General features: G+C 36.6%; 1 protein-coding gene across 1 annotated transcript; it reads right to left on the bottom strand.

The window, feature by feature from the left end:
* Positions 1 to 1,713: 1,713 nt before the first annotated feature.
* Positions 1,714 to 3,170, bottom strand: LOC111201800. The gene is made up of 3 exons (XM_022694130.1): positions 2,544 to 3,170; positions 1,918 to 2,467; positions 1,714 to 1,724 (listed from the first exon to the last, which is right to left on the bottom strand). Exons 1-3 carry the CDS (start codon positions 3,168 to 3,170, stop codon positions 1,714 to 1,716), a joined length of 1,188 nt encoding a protein of 395 aa, XP_022549851.1.
* Between the last annotated feature and the right edge of the window lie 7,485 nt (positions 3,171 to 10,655).

Below are 10,655 nucleotides of genomic sequence, written 5' to 3'. Positions count from 1 at the left end.
ACATTTCAGCAACTCTTTCGGCCTGCATAGCGACATCGGCAATTTCTCCTATGATTATACGCCCTCGCCGATTTACTTTAATCACTGATAACCACCTTTCACGCCTTTCTCTAATCCTTGGATATGGAAGAAAACACACTTGATCTGCTTGTGATGCAAGGCAATATCGTTTGAATTTTGCATAACGTCTATTTGCATTGACATCAATCACCCCAAGGTTATTTTTTCGGACCCCTCGGCCACTCGTTGGATCATACCAATCACACTTAAATAATACGCATTTTTAGTTGATGGTTCCCGGGTAAGTGACTTCTATGATCTGTTGCAATACACCGTAGAAGTCAGTTTCACCTTGGAGTTGGATTCCAAAATTTGCGGTTGATCTTTTTGAACCGTGTGTGTACGTATGAAAAGTGTATCCACGAGTGAAATACATTGGAGCAGTAGTGATCTTAGCAACCGGTTCGTCAACAAATTCATACAACCATCGCAGAATTAGTTTGCCATGACATCCATTTTTCACCTGCTCAAAATATATAAATATTAAAATAAGTCATTTTAATTTTTAAAAGTCTAAAGATTGTACGTACATGGTATTGTAACCACCTAGGATAATCTCGTTCGTTCAACTGCTCATAATCCTTTTCTTCTAAATTAGGATAGTGTTCTCGAATTTATAAGTTGAATATACTGCATATAAGAATTGTTATTTGTTAGGCATATATGTAAATATAAAACCAAAGTAATCAATAAAATTTATAAATGTTCAATTTGTATGAATACCTTTCAAATTCCTGCAAGTAGTCAATGTTTCGCATAATATAAATGTGAGCCGCATGAGCATGTGCATGATCTTCCCACCAAACTTCTCTCACTTTGCCAGCAAGTCTTCCAATCTGAAAAAATATGTCAGGAACGTCTTTAACAAGATATGAAGGTGCAACTCCTCCGTCGTCGTATCGTCTGGGAGCGGTCTTCTTCGTTCTAGCGGTTGGGCTAAAGTAGTAGGATGTAAAGTGTGAAGTTTCCACCGTCAAACTTCCTGCAACTATCGAACCCTCGACTTTGGCAAGATTTTTAGCAAACTTTTTGAGATATCCCATGAATCTCTCAAATACATACATCCAACGGAATTGCACAGGGCCCCCAAGAGCCGCTTCAAGAGGTAGATGAATCATGAGATGTTCCATTACGTCAAAAAAAGATGGGGGGAAGACTTTTTCCAGATTGCAAAGCAAAACCATAATATTCTTGGCTAACAACTCGATCCCATCCTCAGTCAATGTTCGAGTGCATAAATCCCTAAAAAATGCTCCAACTCCTACAAATTCATCATCAAACAAAAATATTATTTCAATTAACAAAGACAATAAATTTATATATAATTTTAAAAGTCACTTTTATCACCGGCTATTGCTTCATGGACATGTTTCGGTAATAGCTCCGTCATTGCGAACGGTAGGAGCCGCTTCATGAAAACGTGACAGTCGTGACTTCATACCAGAAATTTTTTTTCCTTGCTCGATGCATCTTGAGAATTTTGACACATATCCATCTGGAAACTTTACATCAGAATTTACCCAATCAAACAACTTTTGCTTCGCCACCCCAGACAATCTAAAATTCAGAACTGGTAATTTTCCCTCTCTTGTCACATGCAGCTCTGGTCTTGCACATAACTCTGGCAAATCCAACCTCGATTTCAAATTATCTTTACTCTTCCCCTTCACATCCAAAAAGTGTTCATGATATTATCAAAAACATTCTTCTCTATGTGCATCACATCAAGGTTGTGCCTTAAGAGATGACCCTTCCAATATGGAAGTTCCCAAAATATGCTCTTTTTATGCCAATTATGAGATGTCGTATATCCGTCTGGCATGTTAGGTGGAGTGTGCCAATTTCCCCCCACTTTACATGTCTCCTTAGCACCGTAATAATCAATCTGCTCTAACAAAGATGCTCCTGATTGCATTACTGGGGGAGGAACATGCACTACCTTGTTTTTCCTAAACAATTTCTTGTTCTTACGATATGTATGATGCGGCGGAGGAAACCTACGGTGACAATCAAACCAACATGACTTCCTCCCATTTTTCAGCTGAAAAGCATCTGTCCTATCCATACAATATGGACATGATAATCTTCCATGTGTGGTCCAACCCGATAACATTTCATATGCGGGGAAGTCACTAATGGTCCACATAAGCACTACACGCATATTAAAGTTATGTTGCTGCAAGTAATCCCATGTCTGCACGCCATAATGCCACAACAGTTTCAGCTCATGGGTCAAAGGTTGCAAAAAAACATCAAGTGCTCTCTTTGGATGTTTTGGACCAGGCACTGGAATACTCAAGAACAAAAATTCTCTTTGCATGCACATCTCCGGAGGGAGATTGTATGGTGTCAAGATGACAGGCCATAAAGAGTATTGCCTTCCAGATACCAAATGGACTAAATCCATCTGTGCATAAGCCAAGATAAACGTTTCAAAACTCACTCGCAAAGTTGGAATATACGATTTGAAAGTGTTTACATGCCTTCGCATCTGAGGGATGAGTAATCTCGCCATCTTTCACCGAATGTTGGGCATGCCATCTCATCGATGCGGCTGTCCTTTCTGAGTGGTATAAACGCTTCAATCTATCTGTGATCGGTAAGTACCACATACGTTTGTATGGCACATGATTCCTTCCTGTGGTTTCTTGATATCTTGGCTTTTGACAAAATCGACATTCCGTCAGTATTTCATCATCTTTCCAGTAAATCATGCAGTTGTCAACGCATACATCAATCATTTCAGATGGTAGACCAAGACCCGCAACTAGCTTCTGAATTTCATAGAAATTATCAGCAGCAAGATTACCTTCTGGTAAATACTCATTAATGATTTCAGCCCACAAATACATGCACTTCTCATTTAGATTATGATCACTTTTAATGATCATCATCCTAGATGCTAGTGATAATCTAGAAAGCCCTTCTCTACATCCTTCGTAGATGGGTTCATTGGCAGCGTCTAACATATTATAAAACCGTTGTGCGTCTATGTTAGGTTCTTCCCTAATACTATCAGGAATAACAGCTTCATGCAATGCATCTGTAACCATATCATGATACCTATTTCCCTGTTGCTCATACCCATCTCCCGCATTATTTCCAAACATATTTTGCACATACCCATCCCCCGCATTATTTCAAAACATATTTTGCTCATACCCATCACCCGCATTATTTCCAAACATATTTGGCTCATGAGGAATATAATAATTTGCATTATAATTTGGCAGTTCAAATCCCCGACCCGTACTACTACTTGATGCACCTTCCCAATGCAAAAACCATATGTAGTAGTTTGGTCTAAATCCTCTATTGTAAAGATGCCTCTTCACAGTATCTATTTCTAAATATGGCTCGTTCTTGCATTTTCTACAGGGACAAAAGATTTTATCATGTTCCCTTGCGAATGGTTGGTTAGTTGCTTGTTGTAAGAATCCTTGTAGTCCAGTCCGATACTCTTTCGTCACTTCACCAGTCTCCGGATCTTTATGATTGTACATCCATGCCCGTAACGTGTATATTTCATGTCCGGACGCCATTTTTCTCTCAAATTTTTATTTTTTTTTCTTACTCACAACTCACGGCAATATATTTATCTCAACTTTTTGTTCTTTTTTTGTTTTTTTTTTTTTTTTTTTTTTTTTTTTTTTTTTTTTTTTTTTTTTTTTCCAATGTTCGCTCACTTCTCACAGCTGCTATATATAGACATCTGAAAAATATTTGCAAGACACTTGCAACGGAATTGCGACAGATATTGCAACGGAATTGCGATGCCTCTCCCCTTTGCAAGGGATTAGCGAGAGAGATTTTTCCCGTGCAAATATTAGTTACACTTAGAAAAAATGCGTATCACCAACCTATCCGTTTTTTGCGAGATTAAATGCATTTCATAAATTAGTTACACAAAAAAAACGTGTATCACCAACCTATCTGTTTTTTTTTGCGACGGAATTGCAACGAACGTATATGGTATTGCAATTCACACGCAGATTCCTTGCAAATTTGTAACAGATTTGCGACGACAACGTCTATCGTAAATTTGTGACTGTTTTGCGTGAGTTTGCGGAAAAGTCTCGTAAATTGGTTGCAACTTTGCGAGGAAAGTATTTCGACGCAAATTTGCGAACGTTTTGCGAGGAAAATTGTTTTCCTCGCAATGCACTTGCAGATCCGTTGCAAATTTGCGAGGACTTTTTTCCCCGCAAATTTCTCTTGCAACAGGCGTGTTTTCTTGTAGTGTCTCTTCTATACCGAGCAGTACGAAGCCATCGTATCCGCAATCTCCCTTCTAAGCTCAGCCATTTTCACCTCATGATCTTTTGTATACTTGCTGTTAAGGCTGAAATAATTATAGCCTTGAACACCAAGTCATTTGCTCATCATTAGTAATTCAGTGTACAACTGGATGTTGCATATTTATATAATATAAAATTCATAGATGATATGAATTTGGAAAGGACACTACAAAATTGAAACATCACCAAAAGATTTGAATAAACCAAAATATAGAATAAATATTTATATTTAAATAGATTTTGACCGAAAAATTTAATAGAGAAATACTTTACGATACCACTAAAAAAGTTTATATCACAAATATAGATCCTAAAGATCAAAATGATCAAAATATTTCATTAAAGAGATAAATATACATTTATACCCTATGATTAACTAATCCAAACCTTAGGGTTTAGAGTTATGAGGTGGAGATTTGGGATTGAGACTTAAAATTTTATAAAATAAAAAATAAATATTAAAAATTTGTAAATAAAAATTTAAAAATAGTTTCAAAAAGTATTTTCGAATTACAAAAAGAAAATTTGAAAAAAATAAATAAATAAAAAATTTCGAAAAAAAAAATTTCGAAAAAAAAATTTATAAAAAAAAAAATTATAAAAAAGTTCGAATCTGAAAACATATAATCTAAAACTATATAAAAAAAAAATTTAATATATCTAGGGTGTTAGAGTAATTTTACCTATTAAATGAAACATTTTGATCATTTTTTTCCTTGTGGTCTATTTTTGTGATCAAAACTTGAAAAAGTCTATTTAGGAAAATTGCCCAATTTAATATACACAATCCATTTTTATTCTGCGATATAGACATGTGAAGTTCAATTTCAGTGGAAAATTCTTTAAACATATAAAATCAGGGCTGTGCCTCACAATTGATGACCCAGATGAAAAAAACATATTTGGCCTATTATCACAAGAAGTGTAAAATATACTGAAAATGCAACGGCGTGGATTTGAACCCAACACTTGAATATTACTCTCGGTTTCAAAATGTTACATATTCTAGAGAAAATTTTTGTTTCAAAATGATCTATTTTTTGCATTTTCAATGCAAGTTTTATTAACTAATTACAAACTTCAAAAAGGTTAACTTCACTATTAAATTTTTATTGGCTTAAAATTATCGAAAAAAAATAATCACAAAAAACTATGCAAATTTAATATGTTTTATTAAAATGTGTGAAAAACCTAAAATATATAACATTTTGAAACAGAGGGAGTGTTTTTTTTTTAACAACACACTTGTATATTGCCTAAAACCGGCTGTAACAAGTAAAACTAAAGACTATCGTCCGCTATTATTGGTCCCTAAAGCAAGTTAATTTAGTTTGGCCCTGAAACAAATGCGTCATTAGCCTCTATTCAGACACTGCTCCGTATAAAATACTTCATCTGCAGTTAAAAATCATAATTATAAACATATCAAAAATGATATCTATATATATATATAAAATTGGTTTTTTTCCCTCTTATGACATGTGGAAAGGGGGGTTTGTTGACATGTGTCTATATATAAAGTTGGTTTTTTCCCTTCTTATTACATGTGGAAGAGGGTTTTGTTGACATGTGTCTTCATATTTTTTTTTTTGTATTTTAAATTCTTCTTTTTTAGATTATTACAATTTGTTTCATCAATTTCTAATTGTGTACTATCTAATCCTTCTCACACTTATTGGTCCCTAAAATTCAAGAAATAAATAAAATAATATAATATAAATATATTTTAAATATTTAATTTATTCACAACTAAAAATAGCATAAACTTTCACCATTTATTATTTTTACTAATTTTATTATTTCATTTACAAATTATATATTTGGTTCACTATTAATATCATAAGATAATCAAACTAACAATAAGAAACTAGAGCACCAATGCAATTTCCAAAAAAGCGAGCCAGAGGGAGAATAATAATCGAAAGGCCAAAACCACCAAGAAGTAGGAATATATATGCCTAAAGCACCAGAATCACAACCAATAGCTAAAAGGTAAGAAACACCTCACAAACTAAACAAAAACATACAAGACGACCATGCAAGTAAAAAATCACAAAGCTCTAGATAGAAGGGACCAAATGTCCAAGAGACTAACTCCGCACACCTATTCTAAGGGAAACATGGAAAGAAAATAAATAATTTAAGGGAGAGAGAAAGGAAGACAACCACCGAGAAATCAGAGACTAAACTTGAGACCAGAAATAACCTTCCAAGCCCACATAACATACACGAATGGAAACATTATCAAAACCTCGAGTGGCAAACATGGTGAAAGGGAGAGCCACCAAAGATGCGACGAAAGCTGCAAAGAGATGCGAGAATAGAGAGAGAAAGGGAGACGAAACGAAATCAACAAACTATAAGGCTGTCCTCGAGCTATGAAAGAGAGCATAGAAGTCAGAATACCAAAAACTAGATCTTGAAAACCAAGACGAGCAGAGATTATTGACGGTAAGCCAACAACGAGGAATACAACATCAAAGATGACTAAACTAAATAAAATAAAATAATATAAATATATTGTAAATATTTAATTTATTCACAACTAAAAATAGCATAAACTTTCACTATTTTATTATTTTTACTAATTTTTATTCTTTCATTTACAAATGATATATTTAGTTCACTATTAATATCATAAGATAATCAAACAAAAAATAAGAAACTAGAGAATCAATGCAATAACCAAGAAAACGAGCCAGAGGGAGAATAATAATCGAAAGGCCAAAACCACCAAGAAGTAGGAAGATATATGCCTAAAGCACCGGAATCACAACCAGTAGCTAAAAGGTAAGAAACACCTCATAGACTAAACAAAAACATACAAGACGGCCATGTGATGTTAGGAGTTTTCAAGGCTCCTAAGACAAATGTTGTAGTATAGTGATTGTCGAACCAGTTCTGAGGGATATCAAAGCACCGAGAATGCAAGTACTCACTTAATCTAAGTGCAACCAATGATTTAGATGAGTTTTAAACTACTACTAATACTAGAAAGCAATTACAGAATGATACTTTCTTGACTAAGGGAAAATAGAACTCATGGGCATAGGGATTAGACCTTGGGTGATCAAGTATCAAACTAAGGATGGCAAATGATCAATCAAACTATCAACCTTAAGCTTAGACACAATCTTAAACAAACTCTATGTCTAGATGAATGTTCATTTACTAACATACCTCAAACATCAAATGTCTTTGGTTGAAAAATATGAAAGCAATCATTACTAACAAGTCTATTGGCTATCTTAACACATTTAACAACAAATGTCTTTGGTAAAGTATGTTAAAAGCTTAGGAGAGTTGTCTCAGGCATTTCATCAAATACCTTGTGGGTGGGAAATGCCTAAAGATCAACTTTTGAGTGGCCGACTCAGAAGATGCATTATTAATACTCTACTAGCAAGGAACAAGAATGATCTACACTAAAACATCCTAGAACTAACCTAATCACCCTTAATCTCCCTAACCCATGAATTCAAAAAGGTGATTACTCACTAATCTCCATGATTCCTCTTAAAACCATGATGGATTTCAGATTAATCATGTAGAGAAATAGATAAGAAATCAACAAGAACACAAGACGAGAGCAATCAAATCTGAATCAAAAGAAGTTTTCACTAGTTCTTCTCTGGAAAAAGAGATTGTTTTTCTCGTGGCTAACCAAATACTTAACTTAGGTTTAGGCAATCTAAAAACAATAAAACAAATGACTAAAAGGCCCCTGAAATAACACAAAAATCGTCCAATCAAACACGCGGAGCAACCTAGCATAGTCGCTCCCAGGAGGTCGCTCCCGACGAGTTTCTTCGTGTCTCGCCACGTCAAAACGCGAGCGACTTGAGCTGGTCGCTCTGGCTGGGAGCGACCTTGGTAGGTCGCTCTGAGGGGTCGCTCCAGGATGCTCGATTTTGGTGTCTCCAGACGAGAGGACGCGAGCGATCTTGGTGTGTCGCTCCAACAAGTCGCTCCGGACTTCAGGAGCGACCTCAGTGGGTCGCTCTGAGAGGTCGCTCCGGGCTTCGTTTTGTGTCGTTTCGCCATGGAAACGCGAGCGACCTCGGAGCGTCGCTCTGGCAAGTCGCTCTGAGAGGGGTGTCTCACGATAGAAACACGAGCGACCTCTCCATGTCGCTCTGGCTGGATCGCTCCGGGATGTGTGTCACAGCGACTTCACGGCGTCGCTCCGGTGAGGTCGCTCTGGTGCGCTGCTCGTCCGTTGATCGCTTTAAACACTTCTTTTGAGCTCCAAATGCACCCCAAATGCCTCTAAGAACTCCATGTGGTACTCCAATACCTGATAAAGACTCATGTATGCAAAATGCAACCTAAACATAGCTAAATCCTAGTCTATATGATCAAAATGCACATGGGTGAATGGATAAAACAATGTAAATATGCAAGATATCACCATGCAAGTGAAAAAACACAAAGCTCTGGATAGAAGGGACCAAAGCTCCAAGAGACTAACTCCGCACACTTATACCAAGGGAAACATGGAAAGAAAATAATTTAAGGAAGAGAGAATGGAAGACAACCACCAAGAAATCAGAGACTAAACTTGAGACCAGAAATAACATTCCAAGCCCATATAGCATACACGAATGGAAACATTATCCAAACCTCGAGTGGCAAACATGGTGAAAGGGAGAGCCACCAAAGATGCGATGAAAGCTGCAAAGAGATGCGAGAATAGAGAGGGAAAGGGAGACGAAACGAAATCAGCAAACTATGGAGCCATCCTCGATCTATGAAAGAGAGCATAAAAGTCAGAACACCAAAAACTAGATCTTGAAAACCAAGACGAGCAGAGATTATTGACGGTAAGCCAACGACGAGGAATACAACATCAAAGATGACTAAACTCTGACCCAATCAAGGAGATGCAGTTCCTAACATCAGCTGAAATCTAAGGAAGAAGAATAGCAATCAATATTAACTGGAACAGCCTACAATGCCATCAACCGAAAAACTGAAAACTCATAAACCCGATCTACAACAAATACCATATAATCTCACAGGTGAAGAAGGCAAGGAAGAACAAGAGAAAGATGTGAGTCTTTTTCCGGTGATGGTGAGAAGCACCGCACACCAGAAAGGTAGCGAAATACATAGACACTGATGGCCTAAGGTCAAAATATGAAGAGAGGGCAAAAAACATCTTAAAAGTTATAATTTTCAAAAATATGAAAAAATATAATATAATTTTTGCGCTCAAACCGTTTAATCTTAGAATCAACAAATGCGTAGATGCAAAGTTATTGAAATTCAATATTCTTTTACGTTAGAGGCTCACTTCACTACTGTAAATCCTAAAATCTACACTAAGAATTTGATAGTGATCGGGAGTTCAATCTAGGGAAGAAATAACGTGGGCAACGATATCCTTAGAACACAACGATGTACTCAGGTATGAGTCGACAAGAATGGACTATATTCGTAGGTCGAATATCATCATAGAGATATCGGGATTAAGAAGGATCGTGACTGAACTCGGGATCGAGCTGCCTACGTACCCGTCAAGGAATCAAGTCTAAATGTTGTTCGATTATAATCATCTCGAAAAAGATGTCGGTTTATTCGGTCATGGGTGAGACCTCGACTTTGTCGGTCTTGAGCTTGATGTTTGCTTCTAGATCTCTTGTCTTGAATAGTTATTAGTTAGTGTACGATTGATAAGTTTTCGAACTGCATATGATCTCTTTAGATCGATCTTGTCGTATGAAGATAAGGTCGAACATTAACATGATACGAGGGTCGCTATCATCATGGATTCTTGTTTTCACAATTACAAAGATGTGTTTATGCCGTGAGATGATTATTGGGAATCTCATCTCTCTCTCTCGTTCTTCTTAAACCATTAAGAAATGGATGACTTGTTTAATCATTAGACAGATATAATGATTCCATCATGTGTTGGTGGAGGAAGATGGCGATCTTGCCGAGACCGAAGTCTCTCCACCTCTTCGTCAGTATTTATTCTTTTGTTTTCATCCTTTTTGTCTTTGTTTCGTCCCCCGAGAAGATGCCCTCTTCGTTAGATCCAAGGCCTCTTTTATATGACAGCAAGGTTGTTGCAAGAAGCTAGTAATATGGTTAATAATTTGTTGCACATGCTCCACCTTTCTAGCTACGACCTCTTCTTTATTGATCGCTCTCCGATATATAAGGAGAATAATTCTCTTGTTCTTTGACTCATTCATACTCAAAGAACCTTGGGCTCTATGGGCCGACTTCGGGTTACGATTTCTCATGGGCCTGTCTAACCTCAACTCGAAGTCGTCATTAGCTGGTTTC

Source organism: Brassica napus, chromosome C1 (assembly GCF_020379485.1).
Source record: "Brassica napus cultivar Da-Ae chromosome C1, Da-Ae, whole genome shotgun sequence".
In the NCBI taxonomy this organism is placed as follows: domain Eukaryota; kingdom Viridiplantae; phylum Streptophyta; class Magnoliopsida; order Brassicales; family Brassicaceae; genus Brassica; species Brassica napus.
Note: the sequence above shows the minus strand (reverse complement) of the source record. Positions and strands in the feature narration are given on the sequence as shown.

Coding starts and splice junctions, on each gene's coding strand:
- LOC111201800 (XM_022694130.1), bottom strand. CDS start 3,170: ATGTTTGGAAATAATGCGGGAGATGGGTATGAGCAACAGGGAAATAGG. Junction 2,468..2,543: donor CTCATCCCTCAGATGCGAAG/GCATGTAAACAC, acceptor GCTTATGCACAG/ATGGATTTAGTCCATTTGGT.